Source organism: Conger conger, chromosome 4, assembly GCF_963514075.1.
Source record: "Conger conger chromosome 4, fConCon1.1, whole genome shotgun sequence".
NCBI lineage: Eukaryota > Metazoa > Chordata > Actinopteri > Anguilliformes > Congridae > Conger > Conger conger.
The window spans coordinates 20,295,931-20,321,086 of record NC_083763.1 but is presented as its reverse complement, the minus strand read 5'-3'; the positions used below and the strand labels follow the sequence as shown (position 1 = coordinate 20,321,086).

General features: G+C 40.1%; 1 protein-coding gene across 1 annotated transcript in view; it reads left to right on the top strand.

Moving 5' to 3' along the window:
* dennd1b (DENN/MADD domain containing 1B) overlaps window positions 1-25,156 on the top strand; it is a 94,639-nt gene that overhangs the window by 50,892 nt on the left and 18,591 nt on the right. Inside the window, exons 8-13 of the mRNA XM_061238916.1 lie at window positions 32-85; window positions 511-621; window positions 7,306-7,406; window positions 10,514-10,559; window positions 11,754-11,855; window positions 22,676-22,801. Coding sequence (XP_061094900.1) covers window positions 32-85; window positions 511-621; window positions 7,306-7,406; window positions 10,514-10,559; window positions 11,754-11,855; window positions 22,676-22,801 — 540 coding nt within the window. The remainder of the gene's footprint in view (window positions 1-31; window positions 86-510; window positions 622-7,305; window positions 7,407-10,513; window positions 10,560-11,753; window positions 11,856-22,675; window positions 22,802-25,156) is intronic.

Sequence of the window (25,156 nt, the reverse complement as noted above, 5' to 3'; positions counted from 1 at the left end):
TGCTTTTTCCTTTGGCCTTCTCGGGTTCCAGCACTCCTTCTTCATCGCTCCTGATATTAACGGGATCCCCACCATTCCCGAAAGCGTAAGTTGGGTTTCATTATCCGAAAGAAGGCAGTAAATTGAACATGAGCATTTTGCGGCAAACGAAGCGCTCCATTTTAAATGTCGTGGAAAGACTCCGCGCCGGTTCTGCCTGCGCCGAATTACTTTAATTGGGTAAAAGTTGTCAAACTTTATTAAGACCGCCATAAATATTCCCTCTTTAAACTAACATGTAATTAGACCGCTGGCAGGATTTTCCCCTGCAGTGCAAAGCGGTCAGTCTCCAACGCACAAGCTGAAGACATGCTCCTGATGTTAATATGTTTTAGTGTTCAATTTTTCATGGCAAAGGCATGTGCTCGGCTAGACGAGTTCGGTTCTGAAACGCGCACTGTACTGTTTAATGTCGTTTGTAACTCGGTGTGCTGACGACCCTCCTAAATCACCATTGCCTTTTCACCACAGAGAAATCTGACTGAATACTTTGTTGCTGTGGATGTGAACAACATGTTGCATCTCTACGCCAGCATGCTGCATGAACGACGCATCATTATTACCTCAAGCAAGCTTAGCACTGTAAGTACTGTATCTTCCCTGGTCTGAGTCCCCACAGCCACTTTCTCTTTACTGGATTTATAGGTACAATAGGAAAGATTTTTGTGTTAAAACATTGTTAGAAGACTGTTGAAAATCCCTTCCTGTCATTGAAATAGGCTGACTGACATGTTGACTCACCCTCTGCCTGTATTTATAGTCCTTAAATTTCAAAATATGCAGTTGATGGCCCAGCACTCTGAAAATTGATTCTAATTGCCACAGCCAATGGTCTTTCAACATCCAGTGTTGTGGTTTGAAGGTGTTTGTTGCTGCAATTCCTCTCACGACCGTTAGAAGTCAGAAATGACCTATTGCACCTTTAAGCCCATAGTTCATGTCTAGTCATATTCAATATAATGGCCCAGTCTATGACATCTGTCATTAATTGTATTACTTAAGGTTAGGCCCTTAAGGTGGTATGTCTTGAAATTAGTCATCCACAGTGATTAGGGGAAGTTCAGTAGCTGCTATTAGCCTTTGCAGCCCATTGCAGTAGTGAATGTATTTTTCTTTAGAAAACACAAGCACACGTTTCCACTTAGTACTGAAATCTTAATGGCTGGGTTGGGGGTTTTTATCCCAAGAGCTCAAAAGGACAATTAGGCAGTCTATGTATATAATGTTTGGCTAAGGTTGGTTGAACTGTTCTAAACAAGTGCTTTCCATGCCAGTAGTGTCCAATGTTTTCCAAGGTATTGACCATAGTCCTCTGCCTGTATTTCATGTTTTCATATTCCACCAGGCTGGATAACATTGTACCATTGTGTAGTTTTATAGCTACAGTACAGTAGCTGCGTACCAAGCTAGCTCTATAAAGTAATGTCTACTGGAATTGACGTACCTGAAACTGGCTTTTGATTTTTTTTCTCTACATGGTTTTTGATTTTCTACGATTATTTATTCATTGACTTCTTGTGGGCATGCAGACAGCTTTCAGAATATTAATGTTTCATTATTTCCAGCTCCATGTCAAAGATGGCCATTCTGTTGCCTGCAGGCATTTTCAACTTTCCATCGCCAGTTATACCTGTTATTTGGCTGATATTTTTTTTTTCATTGTCATTCATGTTTTTGTCACGTTTTTAGCCTTTCATTGTGTTTTCACTTCTGTTTGCTAGTATTATTGTCTACCATAGCTGTAGCTGAAACTTTTAAGTGGAAATTGTAGCCATGGTGTGAATTAATGCAGCGCTTTTGTCATAGGCAGCAGTTGTGCCAAACGTAAGCTGTACAGTAGATCGATATCTTTTCTTTTTCATTATTTTCTGAATGCTAATGGAGAACTGTGGTGCTCTAAATAAAACAATGCTACGTGACCCTTTTAAACGGAACAGCCGTCTGAAATGCCGGCATAACGTGGCTAAATTACACACTGTGTGTGACTTTCACCTGCGTTTGGCAGTTGGGCGGCTGGTCACTTCAAGCTCTGAGGTGGGATTTATTTTCCCTTTGTCAGTGTTGGGTGAGAGCCCTAAAGTGCTGCTCCTCTTCTTTTTTCTTAAATTGTTCTTCAACGATTGAACAGTAAAAAGTTATCACAGGGCCCAGAAAACTGCTCCCAACTGATTTGCGGGTGTATTCATTTATGTGATAAGGTGGCAGCACCACTGAAACTTCTTGACTTTTTATCTTCCATGGATCTGCCGGTAATGCAGGAAAAAATTTATTTCGAGTGCACGTTTATTTTTCATTCATTAATTTGTTTATTCATTCATTCATTAATTTCCTTTCACAATGGTATCTTAAACCTCCAAAGCATAGGAAGTGGTCATAAACTCAATTGAGCCTTTACCTGTCGAATTGCATTGTCATCCCAAATAAGTGCTCAGGCAGATGGTAGACCCAGTGCCAGAGGTACAGTGTTGAGTCTACCCTCAGGCTCAAGTTTATGAATTAAAAGTTGTTGCACGTTGAGAGATGGCGCTCCAATATCAGGAGTTATTTTTTTGGCCGTTTGTCTTCGGCTGGACTATTTTACGTCCGGCAACCTCTAAATTATCAGTTATTGCGTTCCCAAGCCTCCGCATTCTTTGTGTCAGGCCCGTCCGTCCATCCGGAGAAGGGAGTCGTCGCTTATCGGCCTCTCCGATTGCGGGCCAAATATTTATGACGGTTGGTGGAAAACGGACAAGTGATGTCATCCCCGCCGTGTATCTGCGCCGCTGCGGCGCGCTATCTAAGGGCAGAATGTGCAACAGGCAGGGGCAGATTCAAGGACTCCCTGCAGACTCTGGAGGAGTGCGGGAGATTACTCTATCTCCGAGGCTTTCACTCGTCTCCCATCGCCACGTCCGTGCACCGGCGTCTGCACGACACGGAGGCGCTGTATAAAGCTGGAAAATTACGAGCCAGAAGGGCGAAGGTTTTCTCAATTCTATTGATTTAACGGTTTTATTGCGGTATCCTCTTCCCTCACTTGGAAAGCCGAAAGGAGGCAAGGTGATTAACGGCGTATAATGACAGAGTACGAAAACAACCCCGCGCCCTCCCTTTTTAGTCGCAGTAAACCTTTGAGCGTAAAAAAAACAACCAAAAAAAACGAAACGCGTAAACCAATTCGCATCCCGCGTAGCAGGGGGAAGCCGCACGCTGGAGCGGCGAACGTATGTGTTGCCATCCGTCGAACAGCAGGACCCCGGCACGGTCGTCCGGCGGACCGCCCGAATGAAAATACACAGGCCGCATGTATAATGCATGCCGCAGGCAGGCCCTGCTCACTCAGGCCCCCCAGTGAACCCGCTGTGCCTGTCCAGCAGAACATCGGCGTACGCCGACGTGTATTCAAAGCAAAGGAATAAATCATGATTTTACAACGACGCATCAGTTGACTTATTGCTGTTTTGTGACCGGAGGTAAGGAGTACCCCTGTTTTAGAGCGTCGTCCGCTCCGGACTCAGCCGAGCGCGCAGGCTTGTCATATGCCAGTATAATTGTACTGCATCAGGCTTTCTCTAACTAGTCAGCTGGGGCCTGCGCGTTTGGTCTGCGGGACCCCGACCGGCCTGGGTCTGACAGCAGCCTTCTCATCATGCTGTCAGTGTTATGCTAACAAGAGCCGGTCCTCCGCAGCCCGTAGTGCTAACCACAGAGGCGGCTGTGCTTTGCACTTGGCACCTTTTTTTTTTTTCTTTCTTTCCCTTCTTTTTTTGTGGGGCATCGTCTGTGCTGCTGTGTTTTATGTCTGTGTCTGTGTGTGTCTGTGCATGGCTTGTTTGTGTGTGTGTGTGTGTGTGTGTGTGTGTGTGCGTGCATGTGTGTATGGCGTGTGTGTGTGTCAGTGTGTATATATGGCTTGTGTCTGTGTCTGCCTTTGTCTGTGCACGGCTTGTGTGTGTGTGTCTTTTTGTGTGTATGGCGTGTGTGTGTGCGCGCACACTTGTGCACGCACGTGTGTTTGTATGTGTGTGTGTGTCTGCGTGCGTGTGTCTGTGTGCCTGCGTGTGTGTGTGTGTGTCCGTGTATGTATGGCTTGTGTGTGTGTGTGTCTGCCTTCATCTGTGCATGGCTTGTGTGTGTGTGTGTGTGTCTCTCTCTCTAAGCCCCCTTTAAAGAATTCCAGTGTTGGTTTAATAGATATTTCCCCTCTGCGAGCCTCTTTTGTGTGGCCTGGTGGAAGGGGGTGTACGCCGTCTCCCCTTCCTTTTCATGCCACACCTGCGCAGGTTTCTCAGCGTGGCGGCAGGCGTTTGTCAACAGAAAGGGAAAGAGCTGCAGTAATTGGAGTCTCAGAAAAAGGCGGGGAGGAAGAGCCTCGTGCCTCTAAGTCAAAAATGAGTGCGCTATTGTCACACATGTCAGGAGGAATCGCTCCTGTTCACCATTTGCAGGAATCAAAGTGATGCGCTTTTGCACCCTTGTTTTTAGAGAGCAGGTTTTCTTGTTTCTGTTTACTCTTTTATTCAACACAAAAAGTGTTGCGTTTCACAGGGAGAAATGGGTAATTGATATTGCACTCTCCAGCACACTGCACTGTTTTTTTTAACCTTAACACATGAATTGGGAAAGAAAGCTCACATATATTTTACTGTATATGCCACACAAATAAGCATGTGAATTTTGAGTTTTGGCAATGTCAAATTGCTTTCTCTGTGTCCACATAAATAAGGTGAATTAATTTTTGGGGGTTTTGGTGGAAAGCCTTTTTTATGGTTAAGTTGAAAACTTCTTCCAAAAATAAATAGTATATGTTGTGGCCAACATTACATGGCAGGTTCCAGTTTTTGTGCATGAATTTCTGTTGTTTTATTGATCCCAGTGCTCATCACTACTGCCTTGACAGTGGTGGAAGAGGAGGGATTTTTCACATCAAATGTGGAAATTATATGTGCCGTTACTTTCACCGAATGGCAAAAACAGCAATGCTGACTCAATGCAGAACAAAACTTCAATACTTGCATATGCATATTTATCCATAAACAATAAAAAAAAAATAATAATCTTGGTGCAATCCCATGACGGGGAGTAACCAGTGGAGAATACTGTTCTGATTTCTCTTCATGGTACATTCACACCTTTAAAGGGGCACTGTGAAATTGAGTATTAATGATTGTTTTTTTTATTTTGTGATAACCAAGGGAGTTTTAGGATAACCCTCAAGGTTTTGACAGACTCTGTAGCCCTTTGAAGTCGGTGGTTTCAGCATAATCTGTGACCCATTTTAGAAGAGGGGGCATCTATTTGTTCAAAGACAGATCTCATTATTGTGAGATGAGTCTCGGCAGGGTAAAAACCAGCCCCCTAAACAAGCCATAATCCAGCATTTGTTCTAGAGGACTGTATATGTAATTCTCTGTTGAATGGAATATTAAGCATAAAGCTCTTTTTGGACCTTGTAAGCCATTTGGCTTCCTTCATTAATTATTTATTAGCCTGGCAAGAGAAATGTTGTTGGGCTACACTTGCGTCTGAACGTGTGCAGCGCGGGAGATGGGGAGACAGCCTCCAGATTGGCTTTTCTTTCTCCGTTTGAGTCCTGGCTGTTAGGCTGCCACGCACTCGGATCCATTTCAGCCCGTTACGCGGAAATCGTTCGCGCTCCCGTTTCAGACGGCTTCTCATCTTTTCCTTGGTTTGGGAAGAAAAAAACAAAACAAAAACAAACTTAATGGGTTAAAATGTTTATCTCGGCCCTCCCTTTATCGGAGATAGGGAATCCCTTTAAACTTGCGCGTAAATCAAACCGGTTGCGTTTATTTCAAGGCCTTGTTGGCCTAATTGGAATGAGTTGGCTGAGCCGTTGCTTCCCAGTACCTGCTATGCTAAGGGTGCTCTTGCTGTGGCGAGACTGTGGTGTTAACTTACTTAATGGGACACACACACACACACACACACACACACACACCCTCTTAATTTCCTCTTTATTCTCCAGAACTGCTGCACCACCTCTCACAATTGATTTTTAAAGTTGCACAGCGGGTCAGCCAATTCGTAATATTATTTGAATTCGATGTGGTGATATTTTTCAAAAACGTAGTGCGCGTTCGTTTTAATTGGTACCGCAAAGCGACTAAAATGGGAATTCAATCGCGGTGCCATAGACATATTTATTTATGTATACAGTAAGCGAATGACTACTTTACACCCTCTTGTCCATTATAATTTCCCCAAAGCAATTGTCCTGGGCGTCAGGAGAGTGCTCACGCGAAGCAAGGCGCAAATGAATGTTAATTAATGCTTAACTATTGTGAGAGAAGAGGCATCGCTCCACTGGAAAATGGCAGCAAAAAAAAGGGCTCTTAAAAAGAGCTCACCTCCTCCAAAGAAAGCCCAAACGCGGGACACGACCGCGATGGGGAGGTATACAGATGTACGCAGGGGGCGTCGGGGGGAGATTTATTTAGCTCGCCGCAGCACAGCCGTTAAGCTTGGCCGGTTTGCTGGTCAATTGTGACATTGTGTGTGTCAGTGAGCAGGGTCTCTTGATAGTTGGAGCTGTAGTTCACACATTACCGAAGCTCCAACTGTCGAACATACTGGTCCCCTGGTACTCCTCCAGTTCGCAGTCTCTCTTGGCTAGCTCATGTTTCATTCTTTGGCAATTTGCCCTAATGATATCCCCGAGGAGCCTTCAGACCTCTGTTCTTTTTCCATATTTAATCATGTTATTTTAATCTGGGAGATGGGCAAACTGCAGTGTGCAGGTCATTAGAATGGGCCATGCTGGGGAGGAAACGCCCCACAAAGGTTTTATTTATTTTTTTACATTTTCAGCATTAGACAAAGACAGTAGCCATTACACCGATATTGTTTTCTACCTAAGTTTGTTGTTTTTATTTTAGTACATTTATGTCATTGGCAAAAAAAAAATTCCCTCCTGGAAAGTACCTGTTTTGCTTACATCATTGTATGTGGCCATTTCCTTTTGCTTGTAAATGGAAGCCCACAGTACTGTATCTGAGTGTTAAGAGGAATGAGAGGATAACCTTATAAGCCTTATAACCTTATTTCCAAAAAGTAGTTTATAAAAAAAAATAAAAATAAAAAAAAGTTTCTGGCCTAGACGGGCAACCTAAATCATGTTTGTTACATGCCAGTTTTTGTTTTGTTTACTGATGTATGCATTTGTTTACTGTGAGAGCGTAGCATGCTGAGAGGTTTGTAGCATATAGCTTGACGCACTGTATTGTGTGACTGCTGAGGCCCATAATCCTTTGCTTTTTTCAGTTAACTGCATGTGTTCACGGGTCTGCCGCCATGCTGTATCCAATGTACTGGCAACACATTTTCATCCCTGTGCTTCCTCCACACCTCCTGGACTACTGCTGGTAAGGTCACCCACGCCTTCTCACCAGCTTTCACATGCTGGGCTCGGCCATTTTAAATAGCTTTGTGTTGACACTCATTCCGCACTGTTGCCAATGTCGATGGCGGGTTTTTTTGGCACAAAGGAAAGTCGGAAAATCTTGGTTTAATTTCAGTAGATGCAAGTAATGTCCTTTACTTCAATGCAATTCAATGAAAACCCTAGTTTGTAAACGAGAACCCATGTTTTACCGTGGTTAAAGCTTGGTGATATTTCAGTATCACATTTTTAAAATGTATTTCTTAAGTGAGGGTCTGAAGTAAAATTGGTTTTCTCAAGTGTTTTATTCGCCTTTAAGTTCTCCCAAATTGGAGTGCCCTAACACTTTGCCCCTTTAAAATGTACAAATGAAGAGAGCACAGGTCAAATAGCTAAGCTAATTAGCTAAGCTACATGGTTGTTTGTATTGCTTTGCACATGCTGTTGGCTTTATTTACTCTGTTCAAGGTTTGCACTGAGCCTAACCATTACCGATATGGGGAAACACTCACAGTGTGTGGCGAGGGTTGATTTCCAGTCGAATGTTGTGGGCTGTGGTTAAAACTACAGCACACTCTTCGCCCCAAACACTGAAACACTCTCGCCCACTGCTCTGTACAACTTGAGTGACATCAGGCCATTTCTTCCCTAAAACCTGGAGGTGCAGCTTAGCTTGAGAAACACGTTACATCTTTTCTTCAAACGGACGAGTGAAGTGCATTACGGTAGGCGGGATGCTGGGCGGGGGTTTTTGATGTTACTCCTGGCCACTAGCTTACAGCGATATAAATCATCTCTACCGATCTTTTTCCTTGATGATAAATTGAATGAGACGGGAGCAGTGTGTATCCAAAGTGTACAGGTAACTGGAGGATAACAGGCCCGTTGTTGTACAAAGCCATTGAAGCAGGCCCCATAGAGACACAGAAGGGTGGCTTCTCAGTGTGTCCCTGCCTTGCTGTGTCTGGGCCCACTTTGTAGCTCTTCCTATTAAACTTTGCATCATTTAATCAGGCAAAGTCTCTGAGTCCTGTTGTTGGCACCAATCAATGGATCGTTGTTCTGTTATCTTTTTTATGAATGGCTTGTCTTAAAGCAGATTGAATGCTTAAAACTATGCTTCGAAAAACACCTGCAACACAAAAGCACACCCTAGCGCATACAATATAAAAAAAGATGTGTACTGTCTTGATTTAAAAAGATTGTGGTAACTGCATCATCGGTGAATTAAAAAACAACAATAACTTGATGCTTTTCACCTCAGTGTGAAGTGCCTAGTTGTACGTTGCCGAAGCCTTCGCATTCGACTTAGTGGGGCACAGGCAAGCTTGTGAGGTCAGCCGATGCTTCTTAGCACGCAGCAGTTTGCAGTCGTGCTCACACAGACATGAATTAGAGGAACACCTGATGTCCAACGTGCCTGATCGACCCACGGGCGTCACTGGTGTGTGAGTAGACCAGGGGTGCACAACTCCGGTCCTCGAGGGCCGGTCTGCATACTGCTTGGTTTCCAACCTACTGCCTTGTTTTTAATTTGCTGACGGCTCTATAAATTGCCCTGGTTCAAGCCTGTACTTGGGTACAATAAAATATTGAGGACTTTTGCAGTCTGTAGCCGGTAACACATGTCAGATAAGATATGATTGAGTCAATTCAATAATTAAGACCAGACGTTGCCACAAATTCCTGAAATGGATCGACCTTGCTCTGCACCCCTGGATTAGACACTGTCATCCTGGCCGAATAAATCCCTCCCATCCCTGGGCGATGCTGAAGTCAAGTGCATGCCACCCTGTTGGGATGCCAGATGCACTGGCACAGTTATCTTCTCACACGTTATCTTCTCATTTTGATGTCACACTGCAGTCTTGCCGATATATTGTTAATCTCATTAATTTGTGTCAAGCCTTATATTTTGCAGGATTCAGGTCTCACAAAAGACCGCCACCTTCAATCACACTTAACACGGCTTTCATTTTTCAAGCACTGCTTGTTTGGTGGACCTTGAGTTTCCCATGACACCCCTATACTTGTATACACAATGATCTTGGCTTCATCTTTGCTGAGACACATCCAGGCCAGACCTTTCCTTTAAATAACGATTGAAGACGCGTTTAATTTATTTAAGAGAAAAATAGTTTCGCTTTCAAACCAGAAGTAATGCTGTCAAGAGTCATCTTCTGATTCGGGGCTAAGTGGGTGGCCTCCTTTTCGATGCTTGATTAAAAAGGAGGGAAACGAAGTACACGGAACCTTTCATTAACTTTAGTCCATTTTCGACGGAATTATTCTGGGCTTGAGCAATTATTTTAGTCCAGCCGAGTAAATCATGTAGCATACGCATCTAGGCATTAGAAAGGGAGCTGTCAAAGTCCGCACAGTCGCGGACTCTGCTGCGTGGCAGATGCTGCAACAGGGGCACGTCCGTGTCTTATTAACAGCGTAACCTGATTGAGCTGCCGTAATAACGGCTACCATAGGAGCCAAAACACACAAGATATATCTAATTAGTGTCCCACCGGCCCTCATGCACACGCTCCACAAATACCGCCCGCCAATTACTCTAATCGGATTTGCGACGCCAAATCAGGGTTTCCAGAAATGTCGGAGCACGTTGATGAAGTTAACTCCACGGGACACGCATTTCTCTGACCGTTCTTCATTTTATAAAATACTTTGGCTTCTTTAAAAAAATTCTTTAATTTTTTTAAATGACGTCTCCCGCTTCCCGTTTGAATGGCTTTCATGGTTTCGATCATTCAGAACTTTGTTTTCCATCGCAGATGTTCTTGAAGGATGGTGTGATTTGTGAACGATTTGACTGAGGGATATCCGTTTCGCTTCTGGCTTTGCCGTTACGATGGTGATGTCACACTCAAGCAAATCAGTTGTCAACAATGCCCATCATCAGAGCACACGGTAGAATTCTGTGAATTGCTATGCTGGTTGATGTATTGAGATCAGAGTGTCTTTGACAAAGGATAAGGATGCAAAATGTTAGCGCATCACAATCCAGTGAACAGATTATTCATAAACTTTCTTATTGGTTGTATTGATAATGGTTATGGTTTGCTATTGTGTTTCCCCCAGTGCTCCGATGCCATATCTCATCGGCGTACATCTCAGTTTATTAGAGGTATGTGAGACGGTGCTCGTATACTTTGTATTGTAATGCATTGTATTTTCATCTGATTATTTCCTTAATAGCCATTTTATTGTACATAAAACGCATTGACAAACCATTATTGGCAGACCATACTTAAGTATACTTTCCAATCTCACTATGCATTTGTTTGCCTCAAAAAACACATTTATACGTACGTTTATTGCTAGTATTTGCTATTTGGGTTGAATACTACCGTTAAGTTGAATACCCATGTATATGGATAAAAGATTGTCCCTTTGCTGCCATCATATTGAGTAACACTGTTAAATCTGTTAACTTGTTTGAAGTGATAATGATGCAATGTTTATTTTGACAAGCTTGCGGACAAAAAAATACACAGAATTGACAGTTATTTTTTCCCTCTTTGTGCCTGCTTACCAGAAATATATGAGACGAAACAAAGAGCTTTTGTGTTTCATTATTGAAAGCCGGCACGTTGGTTGGAGGTAGACCTATAGCTGCATATGTGAATTTGATATACTTGACAGTGCTAGCGCTGGCAGTATTTATCACACATGGCATTAGTGACAGTCTCCCTATCTGGCTGCGCGTAATTAGACTAAATCAGCATGCGATCGAGTCTCCATAGCAGGCCCTGTCACAAAGTGACAAACTCGAAATTTACACACTCCGCTATTTCCCCACCTGTACTATAAAAATAATTGTTGAATATGTAGGTATCAGGATAAATACACATCATTTGGTTGATTCATGATGCAGCACACTCAAATATTTTTCACTTTGAATGTCTGAACGTTTTATTCTGCATATTCCTCTGGTGTATTGTATTTTTACAGTGCTGTAGTATTGTACATTTCCCTCTGTATAGTTCATCTTCTGCGGGACTGTAAACAGAATATTATTTTCTGAAATAAAAATAACTGCCAAAATATAGTTTTGCTATTTTTATCATTTAGAAATGCAAAGATTTGGATTTGATGCTTGTTGAGGTTTGTTTTTATGGAGTAGACCTGCCATTTTTGGATTTGTGGATTAAGACTTGTGTTTTGCCTTTTTGTACTGCATTTTAATATAACATTAAGTTAAATAAAATGATGAGCATTGATGATCCAGTAAACAATTTAACCAGTAGACAAACCACAAAGATTTAGTGTACACACATGGAAATGTGCTAATATTTGTATTCTCCTTTTTCCTGCTCAGAGGGTAAGGAGCAGATCACTGGAAGATGTAGTCATCTTAAATGTTGACACGAACACTCTGGAAAGCCCTTCGGACGACCTGCAGAACCTTCCCAGTGATGTGGTGAGTTTCTCTTCTCCGTCTAGTTGCTCCTCCCCCTGCTATTCTCACTAGACCTCCACTCCACCCTTTTCCTCTCACTATCCATATTATTCACACTGGCATCTCCACAGACCTCCCTTTTTCTCTCAATATCCATAATACTCACACTGGCATCTCCACAGACTACCCTTTTTCTTTTACTATCCATATTATTCACACTGGCATCTCCACAGGCCACCCTTTTTCTCTTACTATCCATATTATTCACACTGGCATCTCCACAGACCACCCTTTTTCTCTTACTATCCATAATATTCACACTAGCATCTCCACAGACCACCCTTTTTCTCTTACTATCCATAATATTCACACTGGCATCTCCACAGACCACCCTTTTCCTCTCACTATCCGTAATATTCGCACTGGCATCTCCACAGACCACCCTTTTTCTCTCCTATCCATATTATTCACACTGGCATCTCCACAGACCACCCTTTTTCTCTTACTATCCATAATATTTGCACTGGCATCTCCACAGACCACCCTTTTTCTCTTACTATCCATAATATTCACACTGGCATCTCCACAGACCACCCTTTTTCTCTTACTATCCATAATATTCACACTGGCATCTCCACAGACCACCCTTTTTCTCTCACTATCCATAATATTCGCACTGGCATCTCCACAGACCACCCTTTTTCTCTTACTATCCATAATATTCACACTGGCATCTCCACAGACCACCCTTTTCCTCTCACTATCCATAATATTCGCACTGGCATCTCCACAGACCACCCTTTTTCTCTTACTATCCATAATATTCACACTGGCATCTCCACAGACCACCCTTTTTCTCTTACTATCCATATTATTCACACTGGCATCTCCACAGACCACCCTTTTTCTCTTACTATCCATAATATTTGCACTGGCATCTCCACAGACCACCCTTTTTCTCTTACTATCCATAATATTCACACTGGCATCTCCACAGACCACCCTTTTTCTCTTACTATCCATAATATTCACACTGGCATCTCCACAGACCACTCTTTTCCTCTCACTATCCATAATATTCACACTGGCATCTCCACAGACCACCCTTTTTCTCTCCTATCCATAATATTCACACTGGCATCTCCACAGACCACCCTTTTCCTCTTGCAGCAACATTGCTTAATAAGTTGAGCGGTACATCCCAAATCACTGTTTAGCAAGCATGCAACATGTCATTAAAAGGCCAGTGCTATTCATTAGCCTCCAGAGCCAGCAAAACACCAGTTTCTTCATCTTTATTTTAATCATTATATTACAAAGTAGGCATTTCTGTCTGCCTGGTGGCATGTCTCACGGAAGAAAAAGAGCTGGATGTCTGAAGGCAGGAGGAGGAAGGGGGCCAATTATCAGTTCTAGCTTCCCAGGCACCTGCCAGTGCTTTTCCCTTTAATTAATGATCTGATGACACCGGTCAGTAAGAATGGGGAAACGCTGCTACCGTTAGGGTCAGGAATATCTATCTGTCATCAGTTCTTTTCTTTTTTAAAAGGGAAATTTGTTTGTGTATTTTTCTTTTCCTTTTCGTTTTGCAGAGGTGTTTTTTATTGGTTCTGTCTGAGTTGGCAGTGCCCCGCTGGGACTCGTGTGTCCAAAGCGAAAACCCCACTGTTTGCCGATCCCATTCTCCGTGCTCGGAGTTCCATTTGTAAATTAAATTGCAAACTGCGTCTGTCATAAAAGGGAGTTGGGTCTTTTGAAACTGACAGGGGAAAAATCCTTTGTCTTCCAAAGTCTGATAAATTAAGTGGCAGCTCAGTGCTCCCTTTGATCTTGTATCACCATTTTTCACTGACTAATGATAGAACATACTCTGTATATCATGTTAAATTACCTTGCCTAAAATGTAAATGTCACCTACAATAATGCATTTATTGCTGCAAATTCCTTTTTTCCGGCTAACTTACCTGTGGAAGGGTGGGGGGGCGGTTCTATTAAATTGGTAACAAAAGAGGTAACTAATTGAGAATTTGTGGTTCTGTGTTTGTGTGAAAAGTTAAATTCTAATTATGCTACACTTATAGAATGGATTTCTAAAATATGTATGTATGTGTGTGTGTGCAAGAGAGAAACATGCATGCATGTTTGTGCATGAGTATTATTAAGAATGAGTGCATAAACTATTATTTTTAATATTATATGAATTGATATTGATCGGCCTTGATATTGAGTGACATTGAGTGCTGCATGCATATTCTCGGCATTTGAACTCACACACACACACACACACACACACACACACACACACACACACACACACACACACACACACACACACATAATTACAGACTATTCTGTAAAACTATTCCACCTCTGTGTTTATGACCTGTAGAAAAAAATTAAAAGGTAGTTACTAAAGAATGAAAATGCATTCTATTTTTACTCAATGTCTCTACAAATGTACTCCATCTCAATAAATGAAGAGGGCCTGTAGCATGTTTTTTATTTTTATTTTTCTTAAATGACTTTTCTGCAGATTGATTTAAGCCAAGCCCTTTGAGATGTGTCTAATTATGGGTTGGGTGGCTTTGCTTCCATGCGGACTTAATTATTGAGTTGGTTTGACCACTGGCCCAGCTTCTGGAAGGGTTAGGGGTCACAGTTGTCCTGAATTACAGACTCCCTTTTCAGGTGGGACCCTATGCTGAGTTTTGTGCCGTCTTCCTCTTAATGGCCATTTTTTCTAAGATTCGCACATAATATTTTACATTTATTGACTATTAGAAATGCTACCATGCCAGTAGCGGCATGTTTTGAAAAAAATCCTTCAGATTTACAATAAGGGAAGATTATTTCTATGAGCTGAAAAGGAATGTTGCAAATCTTTTTTTAATGCATTTTATTGAAAGCACAAGACCACCATTAATCTGCCACTATTAGTGAGTTTGTCATTTGTGTAACGGGGAGAGGATATACAACTCTGATAGTGGTAGTAAATACATTGTTCAAATGAATCCGGTAAGGACAGAAAACCTTTTTTAAATTAGAATTAAGATGCCACTACATATGTTCACAAACATGGTTATCTGTTATTTTTTTATGTATGTCGGCCGGCATAGGTAAACATTCTGAGAGGAAATTCGGAACAGCTGTCTTTTATTAAACAACTGTACATGTCCAATACAGACATTAAGTGCAATGTTAAGAACATAGTGTTACAGCAATAATTTCATATTGATCATTATCAATGAATTTAGAGTAAAGTGTGTAAACAACAAATAACTGCACAACTATGTTCGGACAACCATGTTAGCTCACGATGGTCCGAACACCACCGTATAAGCCTGCCGTGTACATAGTCTCTGGTTAGCAACAGCTTCCCTACCACAATTTCGCATTGGAGCAGTATTACCATGTCACTGTATGCTGAAATTGATTGCTTATGTGACCAAGTTTTTATGAACATAAGGAATTAGACTTTAGACACCCACACAAAAACCAAAGCTGACCTGGAAGTAATTTTTTTAGTTATTCGTCATGAAAGTTGCACTAATGTGGTGAACTTACTTGGTGTTAGGAACATGGTGAGTTTACATTATGCCTCATCGGTAAAAGATCAAGGCAGTTCTTGTGAAGGTGTGGTTGAACTCCCCCACATTATTCCTTCCACAGCAGTTGTGACCTTGTTTTGATGCATTGTCAACATGATGAGAGCAGCTTCCTTGAGCAGTCATTAAAGCTACCTAAATATAGGAAATTAATAAATAACTCTGTTAAATTAAATTCCATACACTGTCCTTTTTGAGGCTGTATTGATATGTTGTCCGCCTTTTCAAATTGAATATATTGTATAATTATCTATAGTCCTTTTCTGTCCACAGACATGTTTTTACACGTTTTTTTGTTTTTTTGTTGTTTTAAAGGCGGTTGTTCTTTGAGATGCTATTTGGAAATTGTTAGATTTATCAGAGGAAATAATATAAGTGCTACATCAAATGGCGGGTTTGTGGTTGGTAGTTTTACATATTCACATACAAACAACTGATCAGCACATGCTGAAAGTGTTCATTTTTATCTATGTTCTTCATTAGTTCAGATTTTTCCCACACTGTGTGCTTAAGGCAGTGCACAATTCAACCACCCAACAAGCGTTTTTACAAAATAAATCTTACTTATTCAACATTATATGGAGAATCCAGAAGTTCACTGTGGAAGAGATAGTAGGTAGACCAGGTTTAATTTATCATAATGGCATCTCCCATTCTGGTATGATTCACAAACTAAACTATTAAAACCCTTGAGTAGCTGGTTCATGGAAAGTGACTGTAATAGATTTAGTTTCTCCCTCCAGCTTTTTTTGGGAGATGTTAGCCTTCATTGTTGAAGTGAGTTAATTCAGAGTGAGGTAATGTGGTGATACGTCTCAACATTTTCCACGTAATTATTTTCGTGTACATTTCCATAGTGTGAGAATTTATATACCTGTATCTGTGCATGTTTTCCGATTTGACTGTCAATACTTTAAGTGTTAATGTAACATAGATTTGTATATGCACGTGCATACACACAGGCGCTCGCACTCTCTTTCTCTCCCCCTCCCCCATCCTCCTTGGAGAATTATTTGGTGTACTAATGATACCTTTAATAGGGTCATAGCTATTCCTTGTTAAACAGTATGCCTCAAAATCCAGTGCACTTGCAGATATATTATGTTATCAATAAATGTGCAGACTGTCAGCTTGAAGGTCTGTTATGCTTTCACAACTTAAAGGAGAGAAAATCATTAATTTGATAAATATACTAAGAATGAAAGCCTTCCTTCCAGAATGTATACAGTTATGTGTAATACACCGCTTCAGGGTAACTAAATAGCTGTACTGTGAAATGGAGAAATGCAAGATATGGCAGACACACACACACACACGCACACAAACACACACACACACACACACACACAGTTGCTCTTTGGTCCTGGGCATCTACTACTGTATGGTCGCTGATATTTGGACAGTAGCCTATTGACACTAACCGTAGTTTGTGCCACTTAATTTTTTATAGCTCCTTAGGTGCTGTGTGCTATATTGTATATTTCAACCATCATCCTCCCCAATTGCACTAGCTGTGATTTTTCTAGCTTCCATAGATTTGAAGAAGCTGAAATTTCAAAGCAAATTAATGCACACATTAATTCATTTGGCAATGATAATAATAAAAACATGTTGTATTCTTTCTTAATTATTTACGCAAGTAGCATAAATACGGAACTCTTAGGGTCAGCAAATATTTATTTTGGATTTCCCTTTCACACAAAGCTGGAATAATGTGAAAGGTCCTTGAGTGTGCATATATGGGTACAGATCAGACTACAGCACATCAAAAGAAGACTTTTTCATAACTGTATTTTTTTCTTTGTAGTTCTCTAATTGCTTCCCTACGGATTTCCTCTCCCGGACAGAATCTTTAACAAACCACATTTCTAAAGCAAGTTTTTGTTCTGTGCACAGGGTCACTATGTTGTTGCGCCATTGCTGTTGATTGTGATTGGCTTGTTTATTTAAAAATGTTTGGCTAAAATCACATTTTCACATTCCTATTTGACCATCTGCCATTTCAGGACAATATCATTTTTTGCGTATAGAAATGCTTCTTCCTGTTTACGTATCCACCACAACCAATCGGAAACTTTTTCATTTTCGGGACATTTCTGAGGGTTGCTTGTTGGCAATCCCACACACAGGGTTCATTCAAACACAAGAACATACTGTTGTTTCACCAGGTTTTTTTGACATAATTGAGTTCACCACTTGTTAATAATGAACATTAAACCCTGGCATGCCCAGGGTTTTTCCACTGTTGATTGATTTTAATTTCTGAGCCTTATCACGGCCAGCTTAATTTGCATCGACACTGCTACCTTCCACATGTTGTCACACCGCAACAACAATCTCCAAAGGCAAAGTCTAGAATCAAGAACAGGCATCAACTGCTCTCGTCTGCATTCACTAATGAAGCAAGTGAATACACCGGTCTAACGAAACACATCTGTGAAGCCAATTCAACAAATACTTGTAGTACTTTAAAATCGGGTCATTTCTAAAAGGTCCATCCAATATGGATCAAAATACCCTCAAATTAAAGCCGACAGTCTGCACTTCAACCTTTGTTTTATCTTTTCACACTCAAAGTGAAAGGCAGTGGAATTTTTTGAGATAGGATTTTAGGAAGGACTGCCAATCTCATAATTGAATACTGACTGTGGTTGTCACAAATTAAATAAATATTGAATGCTTTGTATGGCTTTAGTACGCTGATATGAAATTACATTACATTAGTCACTTAGCAGGCGCTCTAATCCAGAGCAACATACAATAACGTGCAAATCAGAACCAGGGGCAAGTGTGCTGAAAGTACAGTTCCGGGAGTGAATGTCGATACAAACTTGAACCCTTGTAGATTATTCAGATAACTATTCCAGTAGCAATACCACAGTTGGCAGCTCGAACACCCCAAATAGTAAAAAAGCGTATTATTATTATTATTATTACTATTATTATTATTACTATTACTATTATTATTATTATTGTTATTGTTATTGTTATTATTTTTATTATTATTATTATTATTATTTTTTTTTATTATTATTTTTTATTATTATTATTTGTTAAAATAATGACAAATAAAAGCTTTTATCCTGTTTAACAATATTTTAGGTAGGTAGGTTGGAGGTAGTTTTAAGGTAGGAAGCAATAGTTTTCTGGCATATGTAGGCATATGCATATGTAGATTATATTCTCAAACAATGTTTCAGCCTGCAGCTAAACAGATGCTGCATCTTACTTAAATGTTTAGCTTTACTCTGAGGTAAACCTGGAATGGAGAGCGGCAGGCTGCCAGTGTTACCCAAGATATTGTAATGTTTTTAATATGCTAATCTGGCTGGTAAACTGCTTGTTTTGATGTTTTCTAGATTAGTAAACGGAAAATCTAGGTACACGTTTTTGAGTTTTTACTGGTAACATAACTGTCTTTGGAGAGAAATCAAACGGGGCATACTGCTTATGTCAGTAGCTGTTTATTGTGGCAATAATAATGCACAGGGTTATTTTCCATGTTTTCTCGAATGCACAAGGTAGTTTAACTGCTATTTAATTTAATGCAATAGAAAACTATTAGCTGTATAAAGCTAGCTGTCTGAATCTGACTGGCATTGTAAAGGGCACCTAGCTACATTAGCTATGGCAGCTAGTTTTTCAGCACAAAATAAAGGCCCTTAGATTTGACCAATTGGCCACATTTCCCTGGTGAGGGAAGTTGAGTGAGAACCTGGCCTATGAAAAAGAGTTTAAAATCCTCAACTGGATTTCTCATAGCTCCCCTACCCTGGAAAATATGTAAGATATTGCCATATTCCTATATTATGCCCCCATGTGTAATTCTGTGTTCATTATTAAAGTAACAACTGTGGGAATGGCAGTCAGCTGCTTGCTCTTTGTTGCTGCAGTATCTCCTGTAGCTTGTCTCATTAACTGACCTGCACACAGAATTCAACTTCTGTGGGGAAAAATGCAAAGATATTTTTAAATGGCAAACCTTTTCAGTGATCTCATTAATTGTGCTTCTGGGATAGCAAGCAGACACCTGTGTTTGATATAAGGTAGCAAAGTTCCAATACGAAAAGGTTATATTTATTGATTTTCTCGATATAGAAAATTGATTTTAGCTAATCCGTTTCAAAGACCAGCTGCTGACATTATGTTGTTATGAGTAGTGTATTGTAAGGAGGTCATACATGAAACAAAATAAAATTACTTACCAGGACTAACAGTCATAATACGTTCTATTATACTTTATTATTCCATTAAATGATTTAATTTAATTATTATGTCAGGTGTCATTTAATAAAATAATTTGTGTGATATTATCTCAGTCATTCATTTTTTTTTTTTTTACATTGACAAACCCATACCCTAAGTTTAATTGACCAAATATTGAAGGTACACTAAACTAAAGGTACACTTAAGTCAACATAATACCTAATGTTAAACATCAACAGCAAAATCTCATTCTCCAACTGTGAAAGCCCCTATTAATCAAACATAGATGCATTTCATAATATCATCTCATTATTATTACCCAAATTTGAAAGAAAAGGCGCTTGTGTGCATGTGTAGGGGGGTTCATTGGGCTAAACGATGTCTCACAAACGCAGAGTGCAGCAGAGACCTAATTCTTGAGACTGCTTTCAGAACGGTATCTCAGCACGCACACACACACACCCTGTCATACGATGATTAAAAAAACACCCCAGCGAGCACCGCTTATATCATCCTTTAAAAAGAGACAGTGATGCACCTGCTAATTATCATCTCCAGCTGGTGAGTTAAATGGAGATCTGTTTTCTGCGTGACCTTTGACCCGTGCTCTTTACACGCCGCACTTCAAACCCTGTTTGGGAGTTAATGGAACAGAGTTTAATGAGGCACGGTGTATGCCCTCTGTGGGCTAAGCGAAACGGCCAGCACACTTTTATCCGGAGCCATCTTCCCTTGATGTAAATTGAAAAGATCACAGCTATGGGGAAAAGACCTATACTGGAAAGGCCTTTCTGCATAGATTATGAATATCATAACTCAGTGATTTTTTATTTATTTATTTTCTTTTTCTCTCCCCTACAATACTATAGTTCTAATTGGACCCAATGGGGGGACTCTCCCTTTGATCAGATCACAGCTACTGTGACTTTACACTAAAAAATGTCACTGCCAAATAGGTTTATCACCTGTAGAGCTAAGCCTCTCTCTGATGCCTCGTCCGGGCCTCGTTAGCATTATTCTGAGTATGATAGTTAATTAGTTTGACAGTGGAATCGCTGTTTTTGCATGCCTGATACAATGCATGCGCTTCCCTCAAATTTATGAATTTCAAGATTATAATGGGTGTTGTTTAATGCATTTTAATATGCAGAAATTTATTATGCAATTATATTTTTGGTGATATGGAACTTTCTGGAAAAAATTGACTGATTGTTGGGCTCTGTGAATTAGAATTTTATCCTCTGTTTAAAAGCTGTAATCTTGTCCAGATTTTGGTACCTTTTTTTATTTATAGGTCTAGCCTGTTTGCAGCTCTTGAATACTTTAAAATAGATGTATACAAGGCACCTTTTAAGTTAATTCCCTCAGGACATTCCAGTCCATCCTTTTAAATTTGAGTCTTTTGGGCATGGTGTCTTGTGTTAAAATGCATTGTGTTGTTTTCTTTGATCTAAAATGAAATGACAGCGTAATGTTTTGCTGAAAAATCGGTAAACTCGTATCACCATTAAATATTAATATTGCAATGATAGTTTACATAAACATAAAAGCTTTTTAACACTGTGAATATGCACATGACACTTGCTAATTTAGTTAAACTTCTGTTTGATGCTTGGAATTTATTACAGTGTCAGCTTGGGGACGTTCACTGGAAAAAGCCTGGAGGAAATAAATGGGACAAACGGGATAAATATTCCAGATTTTAGAATGGCATATCCTCTGTCCTCAGATTGATCTCCACCAAGAGACGAGAGTTTGCCCTTAGATTGCCCTGCTTTCACTTCTGTGTACACTGTTGTGCAAGTGTCAATAACAGCTTTGAAATGGTACACTTTTTAAAAATTATTTCGTTAGGAATTCTCCTTCATTTGGCATTTTTCATGCAGTTGCATAGGCAGTTGCTATACTGTATACACATAGTTGTATACAGTGCAGTCCGTAAGTATTTGGACGGTCACACAAATGTGATTTATTTTATTTATTTTTTTAGGCTCTGTAATCCCGCACATTGGATTTGAAAACAATGTATATGAAGTTAAAGTAGAGACTGTCAGCTTTTCTATTGAGTATCACTGTCCACATACTTACAAACTGCACTATTTGAAAAGATTATGGCTGAATATTGATAATTGAGTCTCTGAAATGTGTAGACCCTGTTGCATAGATTAGGATATACTGTATGGTCTGGGCATCTCAGTGTGGTGTCAAATCTATCTAGTTTTCACTTGCCATTACTTGGTGTATTGTCTGTAATCCTAGCTCACTAGTTTGATTACTGTCATTTTAATGTGTTCTTTCATTTTAATGTCTTGACCTGTGATGCTATCGAGTTTATATAAAGTATATTATTTATTATTATTATTATTATTATTATTATTATTATAATTGTTATTATTGTTATTATTATGTGCTGGATTTTATATAGTTATCTGTAGGTGTTGACACATTGAGAAGGGAGCAGTGGGCATCTTAAACCATGTGCAGTAAATGGAGGAACATGCTGAATGGTACTTTCACAAAGGAATTGGAATTGTATGAAGGTGGCAAAAACGACTTGAGTGACTGCAAATAAAAAGGTGTCCTTGTGGATTTGATGGGGATGCATCTGTTATCAAGATAAAACAAGTTGTAACATGCGCTGATTGTGCAGCAAACCTGTCGTGAGTCAACAAATTGTGGGTCTAGTAAAAAGTAATTAAAGTGTATTTATGGAGAGAGAGAGAGGGAATGAGCAAGTGAGGGAAAGAGCAGGAAAGGCAGAGAGGGAGAGAATGAGAGAGGGAATGAGAGAGAGCAGTAAGGACTCTACATTAGAGCTTCCCTCTCACCCCCCTGCCTTTGCCTCAATTAACAGACCAGCAGGTGCTCTCCGCGGCACAACAGATAAGCTATCGCGGAGGAGGAAGGCTTTTTTGGCTGACCTGCAAATGTGACACTTCACACCCCGATTGGGTTTGTGTCTCTCTCCACCAATTTCAGAGGTGTTAATTCGACTTTTCCTCTCCCCTCTCTGTCTGTCTCTCCCCTCAGGTCTCGGCTCTGAAAGGCAAGCTGAAGAAGCAGTCCACAGCCACGGGCAGCGGGGTGGCCCGGGCCTTTCTGCGTGCTCAGGCCGCCCTGTTCGGGTCCTACCGAGACGCCTTGAGATACCGACCCGTAAGACTCCTCACTTACACCACTTACGCCACGATGAGATCCGCACAGCTGTTGGGCCCTTGAGCAAGGCCCTTAACCCCACATTGCTCCAGGGGCAATTGTCCACTGCTTAGTCTAATGAAGTGTACAGTAAGCCGCTTAGGTGAAGAGAATCAGTTAAATAACAAATTATATGTGATTATACAAATTATAAGTTCGAGCCAATGTAGATTGAGTCTGTGGCCTCAAGCGCCTGCCTTCTGTGCTAATTCATACATGTACTATGCCAATACATGGCAAACTACCTTTCTACCTCCATAATGCTTTTCAGGAAACTGATAAATAATGACGTTATATTTCACCAGCTGGAAATGCTTTCTTTCTTACTTGAGAAATATTTGGCCACCTTAGTGGCAAAGTAGCACCATTTCAACCAATATTATTATGAAATTCTGTGTTCTCCTTTTAATGTGGACCATTTTGCTAATGAGCAAGTCCTAGTGTTGTCATTCTTGCCGCAGACAGCCAGTGAGCCAGTGATTAAACTGGACGAACTGGGCGTGTATCAAATAGTCTTCAAACAACGAGATGCATTGGAAGCCAGTGAATATTGCTCGGCTTGGCGTCTGAGATGTGGAGAAGCCAGTTCATCTCTTTTGAAGATCCTTGTTAGGCACCTCTTGCTATATTTCTTTTACCCTGTAAACTCCTAAAATGTGTCTGGTGAACTGCCTTGCAGTATAACTCCCAGTGCAGAATAATACAAAGTGTATTCTCTGTTGTCAAATATGGGAGCGTCTTTGTTTCAAGTGCAGAAAATAATTGGCCCCTGCATAGACATGCCAAGTGAAGATACATAATTGATGTTTCTGCATTGTCTTTAAATACACAAACTCTTTCAGTCAATCCTTTGCATTCTATATGTTGCGTTTTGGAATTTGGAAAATATTTAATGTATTCCTTTAGCTCAGGATGTTTACACATCACATGTTAAGTAACCTTTCAGTTGCAAAGTTTTTATTCAACTCCTATTTAATAATATTTAGTAATGTCTGGTAATTTGTTGTATGTGTGTGTATGTCCGTGCAGGATGGAGTGGAGTGATGCCAGAATTGGTTGGTTTCTTTTCACATCCAATTATGCACATTCTTTAATTGAATACATCTAATTTAAGTAAAATACATTGAAATGCAGTGGGTCTGCCTATCTTCTTGATCCAGGATCTTGGTTTTTTGTAGTGATATCCAGTTTTACATGCATTTTTATATTGTTTGCCAGTTTTCATAATTTTCTGACATGAAAATAAGGAATTTTCCATGTGTAAATGGTTAAGAGACTGGTTAATTGGCATGCATTAGACACATTTCATATTTAAAGAAATGTGTCATTAATGCTTTTAGGAAATTCTATGTGAAATGGGATGTCATGAGGTATAGGAACCTCTTCTTTTTCAGCTGTCATAATTTTCAATTGAAACGGTTGGTGAATGAGATCTGAATCAAACAACACATATTTCATAAGCTTCTCACCTTCCAGCCTGTAATTCCGTTAGAGTAGGTTAACAAAAGGGTTTTTTTAATCACTTATTGGGATTTTTGGGGACCCACACTGAGTTGTAAATTAAGTAATGGAGAATAATGATAATGAGCTCTAAGGAAATCACTGATAATTACTGTTTTCTGTGGGTCCTTAATTACAGCCTTGAATGCGATCTGTAGGTGCAATGCTCATCATTGACAGTTCTGAAAGTTTGTATTTCAGTGTGGAAAGTGTGAAAGTGTATTTTATTTCTTTATTTCTTTATTTATTTTCTCTTACCACTATAATTGTATCTAGAAATTCTCACAGTTTCCATTCATTTGAGTGTGCTGCAAATAAATTTGTATTTGTTCTGGGCTGGAATATCCAATGTTTTTAAAGAAAATCATTTTCATAGGAATAAGAAAGAAAGACACTTAGTTAACATAGTTATTTTGTTTTTATTAAATGCATTCTCCACTCCTGTTTTTTGGCTGTATTTTCACTGGTCTTCCATGGAGGGTTCCTCAAGTCAGTTGTTTGATCCGCAATTTTCTGGTACTGTGTGAATAAGTATCCAATTTTCTTTGATTGGGTTAAGGGAGTTGATTTAGTTTTTTTTCCCTTTGATTGGTGGCCATCAGTAAGATCTTAGCTATGTTCATTCTTTCTCTTGCCAGATTCTATGTTGGAACATTTGGCTGAATTGTGTCACATATTTTATTTAGTTCAGACCTGTGAACATCCAAGCTTGGGCCCATGACTAATAGCAGCTGCTTACACTTTCTTATTGGTGTGTGGATCCACCAATGATTGGAACAAATGCATAAATTACATATGATGATGTTTTGGATGGTG